The 25,541-nt window shown below is 60.4% G+C and overlaps 1 protein-coding gene across 3 annotated transcripts in view; it reads left to right on the top strand.

The window, feature by feature from the left end:
- The window catches only part of Ralgds (ral guanine nucleotide dissociation stimulator), a 40,892-nt gene that overhangs the window by 10,648 nt on the left and 4,703 nt on the right, over positions 1-25,541 (top strand). Inside the window, exons 1-10 of one of the 3 annotated variants that reach the window (XM_026395522.2) lie at positions 10,725-10,907; positions 18,677-18,787; positions 19,642-19,835; positions 20,349-20,408; positions 21,194-21,402; positions 21,607-22,016; positions 22,681-22,896; positions 23,162-23,265; positions 23,656-23,740; positions 25,080-25,148. In XM_026395522.2, the coding sequence (XP_026251307.1) occupies positions 10,725-10,907; positions 18,677-18,787; positions 19,642-19,835; positions 20,349-20,408; positions 21,194-21,402; positions 21,607-22,016; positions 22,681-22,896; positions 23,162-23,265; positions 23,656-23,740; positions 25,080-25,148 (1,641 nt within the window). Of the gene's footprint in view, positions 1-10,724; positions 10,908-18,676; positions 18,788-19,641; positions 19,836-20,312; positions 20,409-21,193; positions 21,403-21,606; positions 22,017-22,680; positions 22,897-23,161; positions 23,266-23,655; positions 23,741-25,079; positions 25,149-25,541 lie in introns of those variants that run through there. The other 2 variants (XM_026395521.2, XM_026395523.2) reach the window with 2 other exon arrangements.

The following is a 25,541-nucleotide window of genomic DNA, read 5'->3' as shown; positions in this document are numbered from 1 at the left end:
CTCCTAGAGGGCAGCGGGCAGGCAAGGAGGTGGGCGGGCAGGCGGGCGGGCAGGGGAGCCCTGTGGTGGGTGAGTCAGCCCAGGGGTTGCGGTTCTGCCCAGGGCAGGGCACCCTCAGCTGCCAGGGCAAGTGCAGCCCCGTGTGGCCTTTCCCAGCTCCCGCAGCCTCTGCAGGGGCGTCCTGTGTTCACACCATCCCCCAGGGCCCTGTTCTCCTTGGCCTGGAGCAGGGGAAGGGGCCACCCCATTGAGGTATGCAGCCTTCCACCAGTCCCTCTGAGACTCTGTCCCCACCCTATTGGCCTTCCTGTAAACCAGGACCCTGAGGTCCTCCCCCTGCCCAGAGAAGGCACCAGGAAGGTCAAGTCACAGGAGGGCAGATGGAAATGCCAGTTGCAAGTCCAGGCCAGATCAGAGCACTGCTCTGCTGTGTGACTCTAGGTGAGTTTTGTTGTCCCTGAGCTGCTGCCCCAGGCCTGTCAGCCAAGCCCAACCTTGGATGATAAACGTCATTCCCTCCGGCAGTGCCTAGCAGGAATGCTGTGGTCCAGTTAGGCACCAGGGTCGGGCCGCAGTGATCCGGGGTGGAGGAAGTCAGAGTCCTGAGCCTAGGCCTAAGTGGGACAGACCACTTGCCCCAGCCCAGCATCCACAGCCCCACCTCTGCCTGTGTTTTGTGGGGCACAGATCTGTGGGGTTTTTGTTTGTTGTATTATTTTTGTGGTTCTGAGGATTGAACCCAGGGCCTCACACACACTAGGAAAGCACTGAACTGCACTTCCAGACCTTTTTATTTGGTTTTTAGACAGGGTCTCACTAAGTTTCCCACTCTGGCCTTGAGCTTGACATCCTCCTGCCTCAGCCTCCCAAGAGGCTGGGATTACAGTCACGTGCCACATTGCCCAGCTTACAAATCATTTGTGATCTTTAACTCAGTGCAGAGTAGAGAAAAGAATAAAGGAAAATAAGCAACCTGGGGCCAGAGAGACCTGGGCTTACTTCTGAACTTGGCACTGATATGCTGTGTGACCTCAGGCAAGTTGTTTGCTCTCTTTGGGCCTCAGTGACTGTGGCATCACTTGTGTGACAGATGGCTGTGTAGAGAAGTACTTTGTTCTCACTGAAGGGTGCTAAAGGCAGGGCTCTGAGGAACAAAGTGCATCAGGAGCTACTCTGCCTCCAGAGCTTCTAACTGTGAGTGGGTAAGCAAGGTACAGATGTGTTCAGAGCCCTGGTCCCTGGGAGTCTAGCAGTCAAAGCCTCAGAGGCCTGGATGCACCCTGCACCTGCCCCCGAGCTAGGTGTGTCTCCTGTAGGGTGCAGCACGCCCATCCATAGCAGAGCCAGCCTGGCCGGCAGTGTTTGTTGAGTGACTTCATGATGGACCCAGTTCCCAGAAACCAGGGAAGGGAGCTGGGTTTGACCCCCCGCAGGACCCGAGTCAGGTCAGCAGGCTGCAGGAAGAGGAGCGGAAAGCCCACCGCTGTCTGCTTCCTGGACAGGATGTTGTGCTGAGTAAACAGCTCATGGAGGAGTCACTGTTCCGGCTCTGAGTCACAGCTCCTAGCGACTGCCACGAGTGTTTACAAACAAGGCTCGCACCGGCCAGGCCTGCCCCGACCTGGAAGGGGAGCAGAGCCCCATGCAGTAGCTGGTCCCCAGGAAAGGCTGTGCCAGCGTTTCCAGGAGTCTGGGCCTGTGTGGGCATGGCCAGTGCATTATCCCAGCTGGCTGGGGGCAGAGCACCTTGGTGACCTGCAGCACTGGCCAGGTGCTGCCCGGCAGTACTGTCTTCACTGTTCAGGGGACCTGAGTGGTGGGGGTGCAGGCGGAGCTCCCCTGCCTGCCCCCAGCCCCCAGCCGGCTCGTCTCCGTTCCAGGCAGTGACAGTGATGTGGTGCATCATGTGGCACCAGGCCGGCTGGGAACAAAGGGCCTGCTCTCCCCCTCGCTGGGGGGGGGGGTGTGGCGGCCACTGGCTCCTCCCCTCCTGACGGGCGCCACCCATCCTGTGGCTCCCGCGCTTCCGAGCAGCAGCTGGTCCTGCCTCTTCTCTGTGACTCAGGCCCTTGGGCCTTCCCAGCCCTTCCCAAGCTCAGTGTCTGCCGCCCCAGGGCACCTGGCCTTGCTGGGAAGGAGTCGCCTGGGGCGGCCCCAGGCCAGGCCAGGTTGAGGGGAGGACCTCTGGGCCATGGATTTGGGAAGCCAGTGGCTCTTAGAGAAGGACAGGGAGCCTGTGTTGGAGATGTGGGCCTGTGTGGGGCCTGGTCCCTGGTGGCACTCAATAAATGCCTGGCCGTCAGAGGAACTAACACACACCCAAAAGCAGACTGGTCCCTCTTGGTCCCCTGCCCCTCCTCTGCTCATGAAGCTGGGTGCCTCCTCTGCAGGCCTCTCTTAAGCCCAAACACGTGGCTGCGGTCGACACCCCTTTCCAGCCCCCCACCCTTTCCGTGGCACTGGGCCCAGAGTCACACTTCTCCGACAAAGAAACTGAGGCAGAGGGAAGGCCCTCCGGCCTCCCGCCTTGCGTCCAGAAGCTCCCTAGTAAACCTGCCACTGCAGCCCAGCCTCGCCAAGCCACGCCCACTGTCACATGTCCAAGCCTTTAATGATGGGGGGAGAGACTGAGGGCAAGGACAGTGCAGCTCTGGGGGGGGGGGTGCAGATCTGTGAGGCCTGCCAGGGCTCAGCCCCTGGGGACTGGACCAGCGCCTGCGTGCCTGCCACCCCCAGCCTCCCCTCTCCCGGGCCGAGCACCCTCTTGTGTTTGCTTTTACATCAGCAGACACCCTGAGTTCCCCCGAGTGGGGGCCCCTCTGCGCACAGAGAGACCCCGCTGCAGAGCCCCGCAGTGGGAGCCAGGCCGAGGCACTCCTAGTGCACCAGCCGCACCCACCCACATCGGCTGTCTGTCCAGTGTGGGCCACCCTACAGGACCCCTCCGTGCTGCAGAGCCCAGTCCACGCACACAGCCTCCACAGGCGTGGCCACGATCCTCCTTACATCACCCTACATCCCCCGTGCCCTTGTGCCATTTTCCAGATGAGAAAGCAGGCCCAGAGACCTCCCTGCTTCGTCTGGCGAGGGGGGTCTGAAACCCAGCCGCCGGCAGCTCTTCAGCATACTGCTTTCATAGGGTTGAAGGTCAGCGGGGCAAGAGACCTCGGTGACGCTGACCACAGGAGACATGGCCTCAAGCCTGGAAGGAGCAGGACACTTGTCAGTGAAGAACAGGGCGGGGAGGGGCAGGCTGGCAGGGACAGCCAGGACTGGGGTCACAGTGTCACAGTCCCCACCTGGGGAAGTTCCTCCTTCCTGGAAGGAGGCATGTAGGAGCCCTCTAGGGCGAGAGCTCAGCAGTGAGAGCTCCGGCTCCTCTGCTGGGAAGGGGAAGGAGGAGTTTAGATTTGAGTTTGAAACTCCTGCAGGTCCCTCCCCATCCCCCATCACGGATCAGGAAACCGAGGCTCAGGGAGCAGAGAAACCTGCAAGTCCCCCAGGGAGGCAGCACCTAGCAGGGACAGGAACTGGGTCTTGCTCCCTGGCTCAAGTGCCTGGTCAGCCAGGCCCCTGCACCTGGCAAAGCCACCGGAAGAGGATGTGAAACCCTCAGGAACAGGGTGCTGGCAAGCTGCGTTGGACGTGACGCGGGGTCCCAGCCATCCCCACCACGCCCTGGGCCCCATGTGCCTTCTGGAAGGCTCCAGAGCCCCTGCCTCCGTGGCCCTGCACCTGCAGCCCAGTGTCCTCTACTCGCGCCCAGCATCTGGGCAACCTCCTGGCCAGGGTCTCTGGAGGGTAAGGAAGTATGCTGGCTTCTCAGCCTGCCTTCCTGGGACCCCTGGGAGGTCGTGGGCGGGCCGGGCTCCCTGGCCTCCGTTTCTGTGTCCGGCAGGCGCGTGCAGCCAGGGGAGAAGGCAAGAGGAGGGAGCAGGACGGCCCTGACCCAGTGTCCCTCTCTCTGCCGCCCTTTCTCCCCACAGCGCAATCTCCAGCTGTTTGCCAGCATCCTTTCCAAAGTGCTGGCAATGGTGGTGATGCCCCATTTTTAGTCACTACCAGTGACGTGAGCAGCTGGCAACTCTAGCTCAGTCCCCCAAGTTAAAGTGAAATCCCAAGTTGGCTGCCAGGGACAGGGGAGCCCTGCGATCTGGTGGGCAGGGCCAACTTCCAGGAGAAGTAAGGGGCTCTCCTGCCTCCTCCCACAGTGCCCGCCACTGCGGGGCTCACAGGTGGCGAGCCCTGTCCTCACCACAGTCTCTGGACAGGCACATCATTGTGCTCTGTGTGCCACTGGGTAGGCTCCCTGGGCAGAGCAGTGGGCACAGGGCCTTGGGCAGCAGAGGAGAGAGCCCAAGAAGAGGTGTTAGGGCCAGAGCTGCTCTGCCCGCTTGGGACAGCCCTAGCCACTCATCCTTGGCTGCCCCCTGGCCTGGTACAAGCCAGAATTCCTAGCCCTGCCTGTCACAGGAGCAGGTATGACAGCCATGTGGGTGACACCGGGCCTAGGCACTTGAACACTTGACTCCACCGTGACAGGCAGGCAACAGGCACACTGGCTGCGGGCCTCCTGGGGAGCCCTCTGTCCCCCAGGCTCCTGCCCTGCCATGGCCCCGGAAGCCGGCCAGGCCCATGCCGGGTCTGCCCTGCCCAGGGGGAGGAAAGGCTCCGTGTTCTTTGCTTGCATCTCAGTGGTGACTGCCAGACGGTGGGCTGTTGCCCGCCATGCCACCGTCCAAACCCCCATGCCTTGGCCGACACCCCTGCTGGCACCCGCCACCGAGGTGAGTCTGAGCGGGGAGGCCGGGTGGGTCACAGCCAGGGCTGGGCTCAGGCGCCGGCTTCCTGGGCTCCCTGCCCTTCCTTGTCCGAACAGGTCCAAGGAGTCTGACTGGAGGCTGCGGGAGCCTCAGATGCCTCCTCTGTGCCGGGGGAGGCGGGTTGGGGATGTCGCCCTGGTGCCCTGTCCTGGCCCCAGTGGGTCAGTGCAGGGTGGCCTTGGCTGCCAGCTCCGGGGCTCTTCTCCTAGAGTGCTTCTGGTATTCCCGCGGCTCCGCCCCGTCTTACCTCTGCTCTCCGAGAGTTCAGCAGCTGGTGGCTCTATCAATATCGCATCCCCATCTTCTTAACAAGAACTGGGGTTCAGGGAAGTGAGGCTGAGGCTAGAAGAAGACGGAGCAGGAGCTTGAACCGGAATCTGGACTTCAACTCAGAGTCTGCCCCTTGGGGCTGGTCCTCTGGTCCCTGATGTGTGGTGACAGATTCCAGCTGGCACAGGATGAGCTGAGGGCTGGCAGCTGGCTGCCCACCCTCCAGGGAAGGGCAGATGACAGGGTGTGGAGTGTTGGGTCCCTGCTGGGTGTGATGGGCACTTTTCAGACAGTGTGTTCTGACTTCTGCTGCCCTGCACAGCTTGGGACCAATGTCACCACCTCCCGATCCCAGGCTGGGGGATAGGTTTGGGGCTGAGACTGTGGGAGCCCCTGTGGTTAGTGTCGTCCCAGCCACACCTGCTAGTGCTCCCACGACTGCTCCCTGCCCCCGCCACGGCCGCCCTGCGAGGGCTGAGAACTGTCCCTCTGTGGTCTCCCGGTCCCTCACCCTCTCTTTTGTCCCCAGTTCAAGTCAGTCTCCTTTTCTGTCTGTCCCCTCTGCCTCTCTTCTCCCCTCTTCTGTGTCCCTCCACCTCTGGCCAGCCCATCACAAGTTGACACGGTGGCTCTCAGGGAATGAACAGCCAGCCCTCAGGGATTAAGGGACAGTTGTCAGCCGTCCCAGGCCCCACCACGGGCAGCACTTCTCTTGGTGACCCCTGGACTGCCATCTAGCTCTGCTCGACACCTGAAGAGCAGCGGGCTGGGCTGCGAGCACTCTTTCCAGGGGGCAGCAAGAACCCCGTGCCCCTCGCTGAGCCCCCGCCTCCAGGGCTCCAGGCTTTGGTGGAGCCCTGGACAGGAACGCCCTGTGAGGTCAGACTGGGGTGATGACCACCTCCTGTCCCTCCACCCTGTGCGGCCTCCCCGGGGCTTCAGTTCCCACTTCCTGACCAGCTCGGAGTTCCACCTCAGCCCCCAGAGACACCCCTGCCAATCCTGGGGTAGGAGGAGGCCACTGGTGGTCCCCAGGAACTCGGGCACAGAGGAGGCGGGGCCCAGGGAGGCCCTCCCATTGTGCTGGGCACACCCCTGCTCACCCAGGTGCGTCACGGCCTGCCAATGATGTGTGCTCACTCACCCACACAGGGCCACCCCGGGACCCAGGCAGTCCAGGAATGGTGATGTCCCTGCCAGGAAATGACAGAGGGGCTTGACCTGGCCACACCCTGTGTCTTCCCCTGCTCTAAATGTAGAACTCCAGGCAGACGGGGGTGACTCCACCTGCCCTGCAAGAGGAGAAATGCTTTTCCACCCACGCCCAGGCTGCGTCTGGAGCCTGCTGCTGCCCTGCTGGCTATGCCCAGTCCAGGCTGGAGGGCTGATACCCAGGCTGTGGTTGCCCCCATGTTGCCTGTACTCAGTTCTTGCTCCTCACTGCTGCCTGCACCCCAGGACTGGAACACTCTTCCCTGGGACCAGGGTAAAAGCAGGCCTGGGTCCTGGCTGGAACGTCCACTGGGTGTGGTGTGTGAGCCAGCTGACAGGTGCTCACCACAGGGAAGGTGGCAGGCTTCCAGCAGAGCCGGAGAGCTCTCTGGGGACCTGCAGCAGTTGTATGTGAGCCTTGCTGGGTGGGCTTTGAAAGGTCAGGACCCCTCTGGATGCTGTGTGTCTGGGAATCCACTGATGTGCAGGGACAGGAGACAGACATAGCCATTGGGCCCAAGTACACCTTTCCTGTGAGCCAAGGTGGACCTTCTAGACCAGTGAGTGATGGACAGTGCCCAGGTGTCTGTGGCAAACTCCAAGCCCATGTCTCAGCTAAAGGCAGCAGGGGCCGTCAGCTCCGCCTGGCCTCTCGGGGCATGTGGGAACACAGACCTGGTGTGGTCAGGTCATCTGAAGTTACAGGAGAAGCCGGAAATACAGATCTTTATATGAAGTCACCTGACCTTTTACTGTTGGCCGAAAATTTTAAAAACACTTTGCAAGCCAAACAAAACACACGTGTAGCCAGACTCAGCCTGGCTCTAGTCTCCAGCTGTCAGTTCACAGCTTTGAGAATTTCCCTTCGAGGAACATGGTGGCTGCACAAGATCCACACAGCTTTGTTCTCGGGGTCTGTCATGCTCCACCACCCCCCCCAGGAAGGGCAGATGCACTCCCAGGGTGGGGGGCTGGGGTGTGATGAGGAGGAAGGGAGAGACACTGCTCCCTAACCTCCCACTTCCCAAGGGGGACTCCCTGTGCTCCCCCTGGTTCCGCTTGCTTCTAGCAGGTACCCCAAGTGCAAGGGACAGCATTAGCCTTGTGCTCAGGCCTTCCCAAGGCCACTGGGGCTGCACACAGCCACCACCCTCCTCCGACAGCACCGTCTGGACATTAGGACTCACATTCTCCCAAGTGGGGCCACCAGCCTTTTCTGTCCTGGGTACAGAGTGAAGTGTCACTGCCTTGGCTGGGGTCTGAAGTCTGTGCCCCTCTTTAAGGCTGTGGGGAGTTTAAGGGGCATAGGAGGGTCAGTCTCCAGTTGAGCCCTTCTTGTTGATTGTTATTGTGACATGAAAACAAAAATGACATAAAGACACTCAGCTTTAACAGCCTGACTGTCCCCGTTTCCCACCATCCCCCAGTGGACAACATTTACAAATCCCAGGCACATCATTCCAGTCACAGATACTACAGTACGTGACTCTAATAGTAACCACAGTGCCATTATCACACTTAAAAATGATCATGTCTGATGACCTCAAATATACAGTAGTGTTCAAATACAGTGGTCACTCCTTATCAGCAATTTTGTTTTCTGTGGTTTCAGTGTCCCAAGGTCAACCAAGTTCCCCAAAAATTAAACAGAAGATTCTAGAAATGCAAAACTGAAGAGTTTTATATTCCATGCTGTTCTAAGCATGATGAAATCTCTCACTGTCCCTTCCACCCACTGGAACATGAAATCATCCCTTCATCCAGTGTATCCACACTGTATACACTACCTGCCTGTTAGTCACTGAGCCGCCTGGTTATCAGATTGATGTGCAGTATTGTAGTGCTTGGGTTCAATATTGTCCTCAGTTTCAGTTATCCACTGGGAGTCTTGGACGGTATCCCCTTAGATAAGGAGGGTCCATTGTAATCACAGTTCTCTCTCTTTCTCTCTCTTTTTAAAACTGTTGCCTTGTTCAAATCATGATCCAGAATCCATGCCTTGCACTTGATTGGTGTAACTTCCCTTCTGTTAATGTATAGTCCCCCCCACCCCAGGTGTATTTGTTGAAGAAACTGGTTGTTTGTCTGTAGAGGTTTGCACAACCTGGCCTTCGGAGGTTGCGTTCTAGTGTGCATCTAACATGTCACTTTGACCCCTGTGAGCCCCTCAGATGTTGGTTCCATGCAGAGGCCTCTCTGGATGCTTTGGGTTTTGGCAAGCACATGTGCATGGTGCTGTCCTTCCATTGTGGCACATGCTGTCCTTGTCTCCTCTTTCATATGGTCCTGTCCTTGGTAAGGGATCTACCTGTGAGGAGAATTCTGAGGGAAGGTTTGTTCACGTGAAGCCTCGGGAGAGGGTCTTGTATGCAGGAGGCGCCCAGGGAGTCAGCCTCTAATGGTGTGGCCACGTCTCAGGCTGCAGGGGTGAGGCACTGGGCACCCACACTAGGCAGGAGCTTCTGTTTGCTGCCTCAACAGCTTTTACCCCTTAACAAAGGTGACTTCCTGGGGCAGATGGGAGTCACAGGGTAGGAAGGGAGCTGGGCTCCCCTGGATCTTAGGGTGTGTCTGTGTATGCATCAAGAACCATAACAGGCTCACCAGAGGGGGGCTTTGTGAAATCTGGCAGACACCAGCCAGAGGGACTGGCTAGTAGACAATGGGGACCCCTGCATCCATGATGCACTGGTGGTGGGCCAGCAGGCAGTCAGGCCAGCCGTTGGGGGATCCTCCCCCTCTCCAGCCTCCTTGGGCCACCCCACCTGAACCTTCAAGGCTGGAGGGGTGGTAAGGCCAGGTGCATCAGGACTCACTGTAGGGGGCAGGGGCTCACCTGGGGAGAATGAGTTAAGAGAGGGGCAGGGGATCGAGCCAGCTGGCAGGTGCTGGAGTCTGAGCTCCTGCAGAGCTCTGAGAACCTGGCTCAGGAGCAGGTGAGAAGAGTCTGTGCCCAGGGCCATGTGCAGGTCCCCAGTCCCTCCTCTGATGTGCCCACCCACCTCACCCTCCATGGAGGCAGGACTGGGATGCTTCCTTAGCAATCTCTAGGGATCTTAGCCCCATCTTACTTTTTAAAACAAAACACCATTTAATACACCTACCTGGTTACAAAGACATTTTAGAAAAACTAGAAAATGTAAGAACACAGCCTCACCTGGAAATAACCAGCCAGTCTGTGGGGTCACAGGGCTAGGGTGGCTTCCTTGCCTCCCAGCTCCAACAGAAGTGTGGGGCTGGGCACAGTAGGTGTGCAGGGAGTGCTTGTGGAAGGTGTGCTCTCGCCTGCTCTCTCCTTTTACACGTAGAGAAACAGGCCCAGTGGTTTGGGACAGTTGTGGAGAGGTGGTTGACATTGCAAGGGCTGCTGACAGAGGTCCCCACCTCTGTGAAGATGGCACAGGTGCCAGGAGGAGACTGAATGTGAGGAAGGAACCCATTCATTCACCCATTCTACACGTGTTCTCCAAACCTGGCCTGGTCCTGCTTCCCTCCTCCCTGTCTGCCAGAAAGAATAGCTGAGGCTCCCTGGCTCTGCCAGGGAACTACTGCCCCAGTTCCATGAACGCTTAAGCCACCAGCGGCTCCAGCTGACCTGGCTAGGGGCCAGGGACTCTGCCAGGCATCTGTAGCTCTAGATCCCTCCCTCCTTGGGTATTGCAGGCCTCAGCCCACTCTCTGGTTCTCTCCGGATCCCTGGCTGCCCTTCCACCTGGACCCCTTCTGGGGTGGCCATAATACCCAAAGGGGCTAGACCTTTTTCTAGAAAGGGTAGGGCACCGCCCTCCCTCAGCCCCACACCACACAGCCCAACGCTGCTGTGTACCGAGGCCACTGCCACAGTTCCACTGCTCTTGTGAGCACATAGCCACGCCACGCGCAGGCATTGGCCCGGTGCCGCACGTCATGACCCAATGCCATCCTCCCAGCCGCTCTTTGAGGAAGTCGTTCTCATTACCTAAGTTTTCCAGATAAAGAAACTGAGGCTCCGCGCTCCGCGAGGTTAAGAACTGGGGGGTGGGGGAGGCCACACTAGGGAGGGGCTTCACTGGACTCGGGGGAGCCGGGCTGACTTAAGCACACCTTGGCAAGACGCATCTCACGCATGCAGCACACCCACTGCGCCAGCGCGTACGCGCACCCGCGGGCCGGCTCCACCGCCGAGTGCCACGGTGCTCTGGCACACGCGCCTGGTCTGGCCGGCCCCGCCCCTCGCCCGTGCCGGTCCCGCCTCCCTCCTGGGTCTGCCTCCTCCAGGGTCCGCCTCCTCCTGGGTCCGCCCCTGCCTGACATCAGCGGGGCCGGGCAGCGGGCGTAGAGCGCAGGCAGCGCGGAGCCGCGCCGGGCCGGCCCCGCGCCCGCGCCCGCGCCGCCCGGGGTTCCCGGCCTGCCGGCCGCCCGCGCCGCCACGAGCAGTCCATGGTGCAGCGCATGTGGGCCGAGTCGGCCGGGCCCGCGGGCGGCGCCGAGCCGCTGTTCCCGGGCTCCCGGCGAAGCCGCAGTGTGTGGGACGCGGTGCGCCTGGAGGTGGGCGTCCCCGACAGCTGCCCGGTGGTGCTACACAGCTTCACGCAGCTGGACCCAGATCTGCCGCGCCTCGAGGTGGGTGAGCTGTGTCTCAAGGGAGGACTGGACGGCGGCCCAGCGTCCTTAGCTGGCCACCTTCCTTCACCGTAGGTGCGTGGGTTGGGGGTTCCTTTTGCAGTAACCCCCTCCTCTTTTCATCCCCAAGGCAGCAAGGTGGGCATGGCGGCTGCTGGCACGCCTGTCTAGCAGTTCAGGTCAAGAGCTGGGTTTGCTCAAGCCCAGTGTGGCGACCCCAGCTCCTGCAGCTCAGGTAAACCTTTTCCCTGGGCACTGTCACCTTTTTATGTCTGTGGCCTGTGAACTTGCCAACCGCAGGGGCCTGGCCTGCTAGGGCCTGCTCCACATTGGTAGACTTCACAGTGCAAGTGCCCAGCAAAGGGTTGGGGTGGCTGAATCCTGGAATCCCCAGGTGGCTAAGACTGCAGGGGCCTTCTGGAGCAGATATGGGTCTGGCCTCCTGGAACCCATCAGTGCTGCTCAGCAGGCAGGGGAACCAGGCGTGGTTAGCTGGTCTACAACCTGTGGGACCAGGTGTCTAGGCAGGACAAGACCCTTGACCAAGGATGTGATTCATTTGAGCCTGATTAGATAACATGCCTACATCCTTAATCCACAGGATTTGGAAGGATTCAGAGGAGGGGGCTCACTCGCCCATCATGGATAGAGGAGGAGTACTGGGTGAGGGCTGGCACTCCTGTTTCTAATGTGCCCAGAACAGGGGCATGGCACTGGGACGGTGGGTGATGTCCTCTGCCTCAACCTGACTGCACCTGATGTTCATCAGGGGTAGTGGAATGAGAAGCAGCCCCCTCACCCCTCTCTGCCTAGACAAGGCCTGGACAAAGCATGTTTTGTTGCCCAACTTGGGAGCTCTGTGGGGGAACCCCAGGCCCCGGAGAACTCCAGAGCTTGGCTGGTGTTCAGGCTAGGCGTGCTGCCTGAACCCCATCCACCCAGCACTCTTGGTCCTCTGTCAGCTGGAGCAGGACCCCTGGGAGCGTGGGGGTAGGAGGCCTGACACCAGCCCAGCACTCATCTGGCTTTCATTACATCTGGCAGTGCCTGGGGCTTTGTGTGCTGGGAGGGTCTGGCCAGAATGCTCGCAGGGGCTGGGCAGGTTCCTGACTGGGGTAGGGCCGCTTCTCTCTGACTCTGTCCATCTGCATCCCTGAGGAGCCCCGGGAGAGGCAGAGCTGAGCTCCATCCCTCATGGCTGTCCACGGCTCGTTGCTCTCCCTCCCTGGGCCTCAGCACTGAGGTGCAGCTCATAGCTGCTGTTTAGAAATCAGAGGGGAAGCTTCTGGCTGGGGCAGGAAAGCCAGGGTCCTGGCAGGAGAGGAGGCCACTGCCGGAAACCAAACACAATGACCATTTAGCATGGGCCTGGGGAGGGGGTGGGGAAGTCCCTGTCATTCCTGCCACACCCCCCCCATCCTGGGGCTGATTTCCTGGTGGCTGCAGTGTGCCAGAGCCGAAGCAGCCCTGCTTGAGGCCACTGTCCTGTCTGGAAACCACCAGGCAGGCTGCTTCCCGACTGCCATCCCTCTTCCCACCAAGCCTCTGCCGGGCTTTCCCTCACAGGGGTGCCAGATGTCCTTGCACATCTGGGCATCCACCTGTCTTCTTGACTCTTAGCCAAGCCGTCAGTGGCCCAGTCTGACCTGTGCCGTTCCATGCTTTCTTGAGGCCGCCAGGTCCAGGCCCTACCTTGAGGCCATCCATCGTTGCTTGGTCTGGCAGAGGAGCGTGAGGGTCTGCAGCACCTACGAGCTGTGGGCAGCGGAGGTGGTGGGATAGCCAGTCTCTGGCACTTGGGGCCAGGTGTCCAGGCAGTGAGAGGACAGGGCCCTCGGGCCAGGATGCAATTCATCTCTGCCTGATTAGAAATTGGGAGGATTCCGAGAAGTGGGCCATTCCCGCAGTCTGCACCAGACTTCAGAAGGCGCCAACCCCACCTTCCAGGAGCCTAGGGGCAGAGAAGTGAAGCCCCTGGCCTGGTCACACATGCAGCCAAGGGTGGCAGCCAGGACTTGAACATGGGCTGTGCCCCTGTGGGATCCTGTCACCATAGAGCAGAGCTGGCTGGAGGACCACGACCTGGGGGCTCCCAGGGCTCGAGAGGACTGCAGTCAGTGAGGGGCAGAGAGGGTTGTTTATGTTCCAGAGGAAGGAGAAAGTGCTGCAGGCCAGAGGACCCTGAGGACAGGTTCTGAAGGAGGCAGGCCACATCAGACCCACAGGTTTAAAAAAAAAAAAAATGGCTTGGAGGAGGCAGTGCCTCCTGGGAGGCCTTGTGCTAGGTCATTTGCATGCATTTTGTCCTGTGGGGTCAAGACTATTAATAGCCCATTTGACAGATGAAACAACTGATTAGACTGCAGCAGGCAGCAAGCTGGTGGAGGCAGAGGAGCCCCGGGAGCCTTCCTGGGAGGCCCAGGGCAGGGCCCCGGCTTCTCCCCTCCCAGGGGCTTCTCCCCTCCCAGGGGCTTCTCCCCTCCCAGGGGCTTCTCCCCTCCCAGGGGCTTCTCCCCCATGCTCCCCTCCTTCTGCTGTCTAGCCAGCTGGTCACACTGGGCAGCTCTACAGCTCAACCCCAGGGCTCCTTAGTGCTGCCACTGGAGAGCCAGGGGCACAGTCTGAGGGCCCCTGTGTACTGTGGTCTTCCAGGAGTCTTCCCATCTAGTTCATGAGGGGACTGACAAACCACAGGCCCCCAGGACTCCCCCTGTTGGCTCTTACAAGAGATGTCGGGCAGCATGCAGGCAGGGCAGAGCCTGACCCTCAACCAGGAGGTGGAACAGAGTTTCTAGGCCTTGCCTGTGTAGCAGGCAAGAAGGGTCCAGGTAGATTCATCACTGCCCCATAGCAGACGGCCTCTGAAGGAGCCAGTGGGGAGGTTTCAGGAGGCTGCGCCCAGGCAGTTGAGGACAGGCTCCCAGAGGCTACTGGTCAGCTGCTTAGACGGCTCCCACAGTGTAGTACCACCATGCCATGGCCACCTTGTCCCAGGGCTGGGCCTCCAGCCTCACAGGCCCAGAAAAGCCGTGTTGCTAGAGATGCACCTCCAAGGTGCAACCCTCCCCAGCCCCACTCCAAGAGATGGAAGTTGGAAACTGCCACCTGGCATGGAAGGAGCTGCGCCTTCAGCAGTCCCAGTTCCCCCGGGAGGGAGAGGATGAGCGCAGGGACAGTCCATGAGCAAGGCAGGGGGATCGGAGCCTGTCTGGTGGGCACTGGACCGTGGGTGTTGTCAGCGCTCCTCCTCTGAGGTCTAGAACGGGCACTCGAACACCAACCTGGCGCCTTGGAGCTGACCTACTGCTGTCTGGGCCTTGGTTTCCTCATTTATACCATAGACATGATGCAGGTTCATCCCCCAGGGTCCCGGTGAGGACGTGTGAGGCAGGAGGCCTGACGAGCTGTCTGCACAGTGCCTGGCTCAGTATCAGAGCTGGACAAGCAACAGCAGCCACAATTAGGTTTCCTGAGCAGGTGCCAGGCCAGCAGCCGAGCCTGCCCAGTGCCCTGGACTCCTGGGGCACACCACTGACCCATCAGCATGGAGCCTCCCAGTCCGGGTTCTTGCAGCTGACCTGGGGCTGTGGTACTGTTAGCCCTTCTCCCGGTGTCCACAAATCTCCGTTCAGAGGTGCAAGTGTGAAGCACTGGCCTAGTCACACTGACCTGCAGAGTGACCTGAGGGAGCCCTTCCTGTCTCTGCCCTCCTCCACCTGTGCATGACAGGGGCCGGGCCCTGCTTTAAGGTTTCAACCGTGGTCAGAATAGCCACCAGGCCTGGGTGTGTCTGCACAGGCCAGGGTTCAAATCCTTGTCCTGGCTGCCGTTTCCTGGCTCCTGACCTGGGCGTACCCCTGCCCAGCTGTTTCCTCATCTGTCAGGTGAGGTGCTGGGAGGACTAGATGCCATGAGGGCGGGAAGGGCCTGGCACCAGAAGTGCCCGCGTGTGCTGGACACTGTGGTCTGTGGTGGTGGTGGTGGTGATCTGGACCTTCGGTCCTCTTGCAGTCCTCCTTCTGGCCCTGGTGGCTTGTTGCCTGACAGTCAGAAGCTGGCTGTTAGCAGACAGACAGAAGCGTGGACACTCAGCTGGAAGGCTGGTCTCCCTTACCCCACTGGAGGCCTCTTTAGTCTCCAATGCTAACAAGGCAAGTCATGGGGCCCAGGCTGGCAGAGAGGGTCCTGGGATTGCAGGACAGTCTCTTTGGGGGTTCGGCACAGGCTGGTCACCAGACTTCAGTGTCTGGGGTCATGGAGCTGCCTCATGGCCTTTGCAGCCGTGGGCCCAGCTCACTTGTTGCCATGGCAGCCAGGCACCCTGTGTAATGCCCGTGGAGGCTCTGTGTGGGGACTGGAGTGCGGCTGACCCCACATCCCTGCTGAGGTCCTGTTCATGCCCTGGGCCTCGGAATTAGGGGCAGGCCCAGGGTGAAGGGTCATGATGCTGGGGTCCCCCTCCCTCACTGGGACTGAACCAGGACCTGGATGTGTTCTACAGCCCGTCCCCGCCCCCCGGGCCTCTGTCTCCAGGCCCATAAAGTGAGGAGGGTGTCTGGCCTCCGAGGACCTGGAGAGCCTGGCATTCTGATACCTCTGCTCTGCTCTGGTTGTGGTTGCTGCGTCCCACTCAAAGGCTAAAAGTCCAGGAGCTGCCCCAGCACAGGGGTCAGGCAGGGTTCCAGAGCCTCAGGGGGCCTCACACAGGCTCCCTGAGGTTTTCCTGCCCAGGGTTTATTGCCAACTCCTGGGGGCTGTGGCGGGTCAGGTGCTGCCCCCCACACTGCCAGGCCATGCCCTCAACCCCACCCCTCCGTCACCTGTGGGAGAGCTGCTGTTCTCCCCGTCCACCAGACCTGGCTGGAGTCGGGGCTCTTTGTGAGGGTGGCATTCAGGTCTGGTGGGCCCTGGGGCAGGGCCTCGTGTTCCCAGAGCTTCGGGATGCTGACTAGAGGCTGGCCATGGCTCCAGGATGGCCCCGATGACTCGCTGGCCCTGGACAGCAGCCCAGGGGTTGTAATGGGGTCCCTGAGGGTTTAGTGCCACCTGCCCAAGTGGAGCTGACCTCTCCAGGTGAAGAGAGGAGACAGTGGTTCAGGCTTTGGCCTCCTCCCTGAGCCTCAGCCCCCTGCTCAGCCAGGCCTCCTGAAGAGAGCCCCATGAGCGCCTGCAGGCCCGAGGCGCCTGGGAACCCCTGTTGGAAGCTTCCACAGGAAAAGCCGTTGGAGCAGGAAACTGAGCTACAGGGCTGAGATGTGTGCAGACGTGGACCCCTGTGGGGAGGACAGAGCTGAGGCTGCTGTGGCTCCCCTCGTAGCCGCCACAACTCCACCTCCAGGGAGTCTAGCTCCCGGGGCTCAGCCGGCCACAGCTCCCTCGGGGACAGCTGGAGCTACAGCTGGTCAGGTGACATACTAACCACCAAGGAAGGCCCTTGTCCTTCTCCCTGTCCTGAGGTCCCTGGTCTGTGCCCCAACAGACAGGAGAGTGTGGGGGCCCTGTCTTCAGGGCCCCAGGGCACCGCTGCCCTGTCCACTGACCCACATCTATTCTGAGGCACAGCTCCTGACTGGCTCCTAGGGCCCTAGGGACATTGGGCGTGCTGAAGGGAGGACAGGAAGATCGTCCCCTGAGGCCACAATAGCCAGCCGTGTGGCATTCTTTCCTCCCACCATAGCCTGGGGTCGCTGCCCTTGGGAGGCATTTTCTCTGCCTCAGCTGTTTACTGGGCCACTCCCCTCCTGTCCCTCCCAGATCTCTGGGGACTTGGGCTGCCCATATGGGCTCTCAGCTCTGCTAGAAAAGGATGGCCTGTGGGTGCCTGGTGGCCCAGAGGGTCTTGGGGACAGATCCCAGGGCTGTTGACTGCTTTCTCTCTCTGTCCCTGGAAGAGGCGTCAGAGCAGGGAGTGGAGGCCCCCGCTGCTGTCTCTGCTGGGTGAAGGGGGTGAGAGGCCCAGCGTTGCTCCTGCATCTGCTTTATTCCTCCTGGAGCTCAGGGTTAGCTCCCCATCTGTGCCCCTGACTGGTGACACCCCTAGGGCAGGCATGTGTGGTGCCGACGTGCACCCCCACCCCCCACCCAGCTGACAGGAGAGGCCCCTTGGTTGGGGGAAGGGCGCAGGAATCACATGACACTGCACAGGGCCAGGGCCAGCTGCTGGGCTGCCAGCCGAGGCCAGTGGCTCACTGAGGAGCTGCTATTTAGACTTGCTTTGGCATGGCCAAGGCCACCTGGCCCCGCTTCTCCTGTGGGTTGGCCGACCAGATGCTGATGGAGCCCATCTCTGAGACCTGCTGTGGACTGGCACTGTGCTGGGCTCCTGAGTGGTTCAAGTTCATTGCACCATGGCACGTGGGTCCTACATGAGATCCTCGAGCTGTTGCCCTTGATGGGTGCTCAGATACTGACTCCCAGCTGGACCTGGTATGGCTAAAATCCCTGGAGACTCCCCAGCCACGTCTTGACCTCTTAGGACCCCTGAGGAGACAGGGTGGTCGGGGCCCAGGACCCCTGGCCTCTGAAACTCGTCTCCTCCAAGGCAGTTTTGTGTGCAGGGAGGGAGAACATCTGTCTCATTTTCCTGAGATGGAAAGGAAGTCCCCTTCAGCAGGGAGGAGGAGGGTCAGGAGGCCGTGTGGTGTCCACAGCTGTCTCTCTGAGGGTGGGCAAGAGTCACAGGGCCCGGGCTCCAGTACATGGTGTGTGGGCCTTAGAGAAGGGCTGCAGAGGCAGGCCAAGAGCTCTTTCCCATGGGTCCTCCGGGCTCCACACCCACCTGAGCAGTGACTTTAGGTGTCCATGGCCATGTGCCAGTCTCGCTTCCCAGCTCCTCCCTGTACCCTCAGGGTCAGCCTCTAGTCCCTGCTCCCACCACAAGCTCACCCCTTCCCGGACAGTGAGGTGGGTGCTCACCCTGCAGCGGAGGTGGCGTGGCTAAGCAGGATGCAGCCCCTGAGCTAGCCCGCTGGTGGGCAGAGTCTGCTCCTAAAATAAAAGCCTTTCCTTCTTGCCCTGGGGCCTGGGAGCAGTCAGAGGACCCCACTTTCTGCCCCAGCCGATATTCCATGTTTAGGGGGTTCTGTGGACCCCAGCACCACCACTGGTCCCATCTGCCCCACCATTCATATCTGCCACGCTCCCACGAAGAGCCCACGTGGGCACAAGGGCATAAATGAGCAGAGGGGAAGGAAGTGGCTGTGACGTAGCCCTCAGAGATGCCACACACCTGCCCCAGACCCATGCTGCTGACCCAGGGCTGGGCCAGGAACAGCTTTTCACTATAGCTGGGTCAGCTGGGGACCCCAGGTGGGGTAGAAGAGAGGTGGGAGCAGGATGGCTACAGCACCCCTGGCCTGAGGAGCTGCCTTCTTGGGGGGCCACAGAAGCAGGGCCTTGGGGTTCTAGCCACTGTTTACCTGAGGCAGCTCAGTGAAAGGTCAGCTGCTCCTCTTGGCGGCACATGCCCATCTCTGAAGTGGTCAATTACAGTGCCCGTCCTGGAGAGAGGATGGAGCGAGAGATGGCCTGTCCTGAGCAGCTGGTTGGGCGCTTGGGAGCCCAGGGGCCCATTGTCCACACCCCAGGGTGTTACTGGCTGGGTGAGAAGGGGAATGTGGGGCAGCAGCCCCTGCCCTGATGTTTTTATTTTACCTGGAGCTGGAGGTCTGCATGGCCACGTATCTGTGCCTCCTCTTGGAGACAGAAGGCTACTCAGGCCAGGCAGGCCCCTAACGTCAGGGCCCGGCTGCCGGGCACTGTCTTTGCAGAGCTCCACGCAGGAGATCGGTGAGGAGCTGGTCAATGGGGTCATCTACTCCATCTCCCTGCGCAAGGTGCAGCTGCATCATGGGGCCAGCAAGGGCCAGCGCTGGCTCGGGGTAAGTGTGTGCCAGGGTCTCCACTCAAGCCCAGGACACAGATCCCGAATGGCAACTGTGCCAGGCTCCTTCCCAGAGCCACCAGGGCCCTGTACCACTTGAGAAGACTCTGGGCCTTTGCTCCCCATCCCTCCCAGGGCCCCCCAGCACCTGATCAGGTGCCAAGGCCCTGATTACAGCGGCCAAGTGTGGGAGAAGATGTTCTCACTTCTGTCCCACCTCTCGTCAGGCTGCATCGTGTTCCCAGGTGTCCCCTCAGCTGTCAGCTGACCTCACTGCACCTTCTCCCAGCCCTGCATTCGTACACCTACTGCAGCTGTCTTCACCTAAAAAGCACAGGCACAGCTGTCACATACGCTTCCTGCATGTCCCCACCTCACAGAGAACATCCCCAGGCCCCTCCAGGTCAATGGGGGTGTGTGACTCGGCTCCTAAGTCTCCAGAAGGGAGGCTACTGCTGCAGCTGTTCAGCCCCGTGCTCCTGTGTCTGCTCCTGGGCCGTGTGGCGACCTCCCTCTGCAACCGAGGGAACACCGCCTGTGTGTCCTGACAGGCTGTTCCCCCACCCTAGGACAGTCCCATCTTCTCTCTGGATGGGTGCTCCTTAGGACTCCCTCGGAGAGGCTCACCATTATCTGAGGCTATGAACGTCCCTCACACTGGCCCAAAGGAATCAGTAGTTGTGATCACTCCCACATTTCAAATTCTACTTTTAAGGCCAAGACCCCTTTTCCTCTGGAGACCCTCCTGTCCCAACTCTGGCCACAGCTGCTGAGTACTTGGGAGTTTGGCCTAAGCTCCATCCACTCTGGAGGCTTGTGCTACCACAGACCGCCCCTCCCTTGTCTGCCCAGGGTGAGAACGAGTCGGCGCTGAACCTCTATGAGACCTGCAAGGTGCGCACCGTGAAGGCGGGCACCCTGGAGAAGCTGGTGGAGCACCTGGTGCCCGCCTTCCAGGGCAGCGACCTTTCCTATGTCACCGTCTTCCTGTGCACCTACAGAGCCTTCACTACTACCCAGCAGGTGCTGGACCTGCTCTTCAAAAGGTGAGCCCCAGCTCCAAGCCCAGAGGGACTCGCCACCTGCTGGCGGGGTCATGGGAACGCCTGCTCCTCTCTGAGCCCCAGTTTGCTCTGGGGAAACGCGGGTACTCAGAGCACCACCCTCAAGAGTAGTGAGGACCAAGTGGCATGAGTCTGAAGTGCCTGCCCAGCCTGGCGCTGTGAGTGCCCCTCCCCCATGAAGAAGCTCGCTGCCTGGGGCAAAGCAGTTTCCCCATTTGTAAAGGAGGGTCCAGATTCCATCTGGTTGGGGGGACTAGATGTAGCCACAGCAGGGACCCCTGGGGTATTGGAGAAGCAGCTGGTTGGGCTCATTCATTCAGCGAACATCTATGCAGTGCCTGCTGTGTGCAAGTACATTTCCAGGCACTGGGCATCACCTGGTGAAAAGAGCAGGAAGACCCCTGCGGTCCTGGCCCCTCCTGTCGGGGATCAGCCAGTAACCCTAGACGTCATAAGCAGGTACGGTAGATGTGACGCCCTCACGGCCTCCCCTAGATATGGCTGCATCCTGCCCTACTCCAGTGAGAACGGCGGGCCTCAGGAGCAACTTAAAAAGTGAGTGAGCTTTGGGTCAAGGGAGGGCTTCTGTCTCCAAAGTGGGGGTGTCGGAGGCTGTGCCTTGGGAGGGCTAGGCATAAACACTGGCTCCCACTTTTGATTCCTGCTGGCAGGCTGAGGTCTGGGGCTTTGCCTGCAGGAGGAGGACAGAGCTGTGGGTGAGGTCCCAGGCCCCCTGGGAGCAGCGGGGAGGCTGGGGCCCAGAGCTGGCCTGTGGCCATGCATCCCCACCCTGGCCCAGCCCAGCCCAGCCGGGCCTGCCCACCTGTCCTGTGTGAAGACTGGACTGGAGGGCTGGGGAGCAGCTGACCATGCTCAGCTCCTTGATAATGGGTTCTCAGCTGGTCCCCAGGGGGACTCAGAGATTGCAGGGGACAGGCCATGCCCTTCGGGAGACAAGACCCACACACAGCTCACAGAAAATGAGGTTGCGTGGCAGCACGAGCCACAGGCTGAGGTGTTGATGGGGCCCTGTGAGTGCTGGAAGGAGGTGGTGGAGTGTGCATTGGGGAGTGGGGTAGGAGGCAGACAGAGGAGTGTCAGGCTTCCCTGGAGACCTTTAAGGGGAGTTGGTCTGATCATTGTCCCAGGGCTCCCTCTAGTGGAAGTTCTTTGTAACCTTGCCTGGTGATCTGTACAGTCAAAGGGACTTGGGTTGGACTGGGTTGGACTTGCCTCTAGAGGGACAGGGTTGGCGCAGGAGTCCAGCCCCATAGGAATGTGAGAGGCCATAGGGTAGGAAAGGCCAGACCTCTGATTGCTGCTCACCCTCCGGTCCCCAGCGCCATCTCCTCCATCCTGGGGACCTGGCTGGACCAGTACTCGGAGGATTTCTGCCAGCCTCCGGACTTTCCCTGCCTCAAGCAGCTGGTGGCTTATGTGCAGCTCAACATGCCTGGCTCGGACCTGGAGCGCCGTGCCCACCTTCTTCTGGCCCAGCTGGAGGACCTGGAGCCCAGCGAGGCTGAGCCCGAGGGCGAGGAGACCTGGGGTGAGTGTCTGAGGGCACATGAGGAAGAGTCAAGCTGGGCACCATGGAGAGTAGGCTCCAGGGCTGGCACTGGGCCAGAAGCAAGGATGAGCCTTGCTGGTCGGGATGCACTGCAGTCGGGGAGGTCGTCCTGTGTGGGCTCGGGATGTCTCTGTCTTTGGACAGGCTCAGGCAGGCAGTCATGTGGGGTCTGTGCTCCTGCAGCTCTAGCAGCAGCTCCAGTGCTGGCTCTGAAACCAACTCCAGAGCTACAGCTAGAGCCAGCTCCAGAACCAGCCCTGGCACCCAGTCCAGTGACAGCACCAGCATCCGCTCCAGAGCTGCAGTCCACAGCACCAGCCTCGGAGCTACAGGCAGCTCCAGCACCCGTTCTGGATCAGGAGCCAGTTCCAGCACCAGCTCCAGAGCTTGAGCCCGTTGCATCACCTGCTCCAGAACGGGAACCGGCCCTGTCACAGACTCTAGAGCCAGAGCCCACTTCAGCACCCGCGCTGTCAGTGGAACCTTGCTGGCCTTCGCCTGTGTCCACGGAGAATGGGCTGAGCCAGGAGAAGCCTCACCTCTTAGCATTCCCTCCTGACCTGGTGGCAGAGCAGTTCACGCTGATGGATGCGGTGAGTAGCTGAGTGTGGCTTGGGCAGGAGGGAGTGGCCCTCCTTCTGTCCTCAGACGCACAGACCTGCCATCCCCTGCCCCAGAGCTGTGTTCCGATCCTAATCCCGGCTCCACCTGTGCAGAATACATGCCCTAGGCCCACTCCCTCGGGGCCATGGGACACCCCTGCTTTCCATAGGGTGACTATACAAGGACACAAGGAGACAGGACACAGCTTGATGGGCCTGACCCAGGGAGGACAGGTGCTCACTATGGAGCCCCCAGGCCCACAGGTCACCCAGGGTCTGCCCAGGAGGCCTCGCCAGCCTCAGCACTTATTAGGCACCTGATGTGTACTGTCCTAGCAGATTCTGGGTAAAGCCCAGTTGGGCATGTGAAATGGAGGGCAGAGGGTGCCTTGGGACCTCAGGCTGAAGCCTCTTCCTGGTACTTGGACAGAGACTGGCAGAGAAAACGCTATTTTTGCTTTCCTGCCGAGATTTCACCCTGGGTTCCTCACGTGCAGGGTGTCCTCGGTGGTCAGGGAACAAAACCCAGGGATTCCCACAAGGTCAAGCCACATCCTCAACTTCCTGAGCTCCAGCCCTGACCACAGGGCTCCAGTCCAGGCCTGGGGGACAGTGGTCTGCAACACAGGTGGGTGACCCTGACCTTCCTCCCCAGGAGCTGTTCAAGAAGGTGGTGCCCTACCACTGCCTGGGTTCCATCTGGTCCCAGAGGGACAAGAAGGGCAAGGAGCACCTAGCACCCACTATCCGTGCCACCGTCACCCAGTTCAACAATGTGGCCAACTGTGTCATCACTACCTGCCTTGGGGACCGGAGCATGAAGGCCTCAGACAGGGCCCGGGTGGTGGAACACTGGGTCGAAGTGGCCAGGGTATGTGGTGAGAGGAGCCCAGGGACACCTCTTCACCTTTATCTGCTCTCAGAATGTGGTGTATGGTCTGAGCCCCTGCATGGACCCCAGGCCGCTCCTCCCCAGGGCCATGCTGGCCTTGAGTCTGCCTGGGCACTCATTCCCCCAGGATCCCAGGCCTCCCTCAGGGACTCCCCTGGCACCATCTCAGGGGCTGGGCCAGCCCAGGAGTCCAGCAGGAGCTGGCAGGAGCTCCAGGCGTGGCTCACAGAGTCCTTGTCCCCAGGAGTGCCGAGTCCTGAAGAACTTCTCCTCTCTCTACGCCATCCTCTCTGCCCTGCAGAGCAACGCCATCCACCGTCTGAAGAAGACGTGGGAGGAGGTCTCCAGGTGGGCGCTCTCCCCAGGAGCTCGGTGAACTGGGGCAGGCATCAGCCCTGAGGGCGGGAGCCCTGGCGGGCACCGCGGGTCTCAAGACCCATCAGCATTCTGCATCAGGCCTTGGTTTCCTCCTCCGCCAGACCCCAGGTGGGGCCTGCAGGGCAATGCTCAGGTTTTTACCTGTAACCACAGAATCTTTGTCCAGTCCAAATCAGAACAGGTGAAAACACTGCTCAGCAGAAATGGGGATGGGGTCCCCCTTGCGCCAGCCAGGAGCTCCCCTCCCCAGGCTGTAAGGCCCTGGATCCCATCTGCAGCCCATTTTCCCAGGCAGTTGGAAGGCTGTCACACCCCTCCCCACCCTTCCCAAGTGTCATCTCCTCTTCGTTCTTCCTACAGGGACAGCTTCCGAATATTCCAGAAGCTATCTGAGATCTTCTCTGATGAGAACAACTACTCCTTGAGCAGAGAGCTGCTCATCAAGGTCAGGGGGGTCCTGGGGTGGATGGAGGGAGAGACAGGCTGGGGGTCAGATCCTCATCAAACGCTTCCTTGAAAACTTCCAGTCCTGTCTCTCTGGACAGAGGGAAGAGGGTCTGTTTCAAGACAGGAGGACCCACTGTTCCTGAGGGTGGAGGAGTAGGCAGGGTCAGCAGGCCTGCAGCTGTCTGCTGGGATGTGGCCTCACGCAGGCTGTAGGGTGGACCGAGGGCCAGGCTTCCTTCCTCGAGCCACCCAGGCCCCTGCCACCACTTCTGCGTGAATGCACATCCCAGGGGAGAGGTCTGCCAAGAATGGGAATCTGCAGGGGGTGCCCAGGGCCAGCCAACCAAAGGGGCCGCCAGGCTTGGGTCCTGACATTCAGACTCGAGACGCAGATCTGGCTGCCCTGGTGGCGCTGGGCTCTGCCCCTAGAGCAGAGGCTGCTGACAGGTCATAGAACCCTCAAGAGGTTGCACACTCCTTGGAGCAGGGGCAGGTGCCAAGTAGCCCACCTCAGAAGCCTCCCTATAAAGGAGAAAGCAGAGTGTCTCCACCCCAGACCCCTGGTCAGTCTGCGGTGGCCCCCAGGAGTCCCGAGTGGAGAATGACAGCTTTCTGCAGGGGAATGTTGCCAGGGCCCTGTGGAGACGGGAGCCATCTAGGGGCTGGGGCAGGCAGGAACCCAGACACCTTGTCCCTCTCCCCACTTGAGGTTCAGCTCAGCTGGAGACCCTGGGCATGCAAGCTAAGATCACGAGGAGTGAAGAGAAAGGCTTGTTCCGTGGGACAGGGTGGCCCAGGGCCCCTGGAAGGGACGCTTTCTAGCTAGGTCAGGAAGAAGCATCCCACATTTAAATCCCCGTGTGTGGCATGAAAGCACAGTGTCGGGAGCCTCGTCAGTGTTCCCGAGGGAAAGACAGAACCCCGTCACTGGCCAGAGAGGTGTGGACGGCCTGCCCTCCAAGCACCACCCCCCCCCACAGGCCTCAGTTTTCTCATCTGGCAAGTGGAGGAGTATAGATGCCAATTCACGAGGTGATGGGGCTCAAGAGGAAAAGGAACACGTGGGCTCTGAGCAGACTGTGCTGCCGAGGGCGAGTTGGGACAGCACCGGTGCCAGTAATGTGGCACCAAGCCCTCTTTGCCCCCTAGGCAGGTGTAGTCCTGTCCCCACTTTGTATGAGGAAACTGGCACAGAGAGACCAGGCTGCCAACTCAGGGTCCCCACTAGTGAGTGCTGGGGCAGCAGGAACTTGGCACCAGCCCGTGGGCCCAAGGTCAGGGGTACTGATGGATGAGGGGCAAGGGGAAGGCTCTGACCCCACCCTCCACCCTGGCAGGAGGGGACCTCCAAGTTTGCTACCCTGGAGATGAATCCCAAGAGAACCCAGAGGCGGCCAAAGGAATCGGTGAGTGACCATGTCCAAGGCCAGGGAGGGATGTGGGTGCTGGGGGAGTTGGAGAGGAAGGGGCTCCCCTACTCCCTCCCTCCTGTTGCCCCTGAGCCCCGTTGGACCTGATCTCCTCTGGACCCAGGCGGGGCCCCGCCCTGACCAGCTGGCACCATGGGGAATGAGCTGAAGCCCCAGACCCGGGGTCTGGCAGAGTTTTTGGTGGGGAGGGGTGATCAGGAGTCACATAACCTTGGGCATCTGGCACATGCCAGCCAGGGAGGTGCCCAGAGACAGATTGGGGTTCATAGAGTCTAGGAGGGGGACTTGGGACAGAGGTGGCTTAAGGTTCCCAGACTGCTCCCAGTGGGAGGCCACGTGGGATTAGGGTCAGGCTAAGAAGCCTTCAGG

This window comes from Urocitellus parryii, chromosome 4 (assembly GCF_045843805.1).
Source record: "Urocitellus parryii isolate mUroPar1 chromosome 4, mUroPar1.hap1, whole genome shotgun sequence".
NCBI lineage: Eukaryota > Metazoa > Chordata > Mammalia > Rodentia > Sciuridae > Urocitellus > Urocitellus parryii.
Note: the sequence above shows the minus strand (reverse complement) of the source record. Positions and strands in the feature narration are given on the sequence as shown.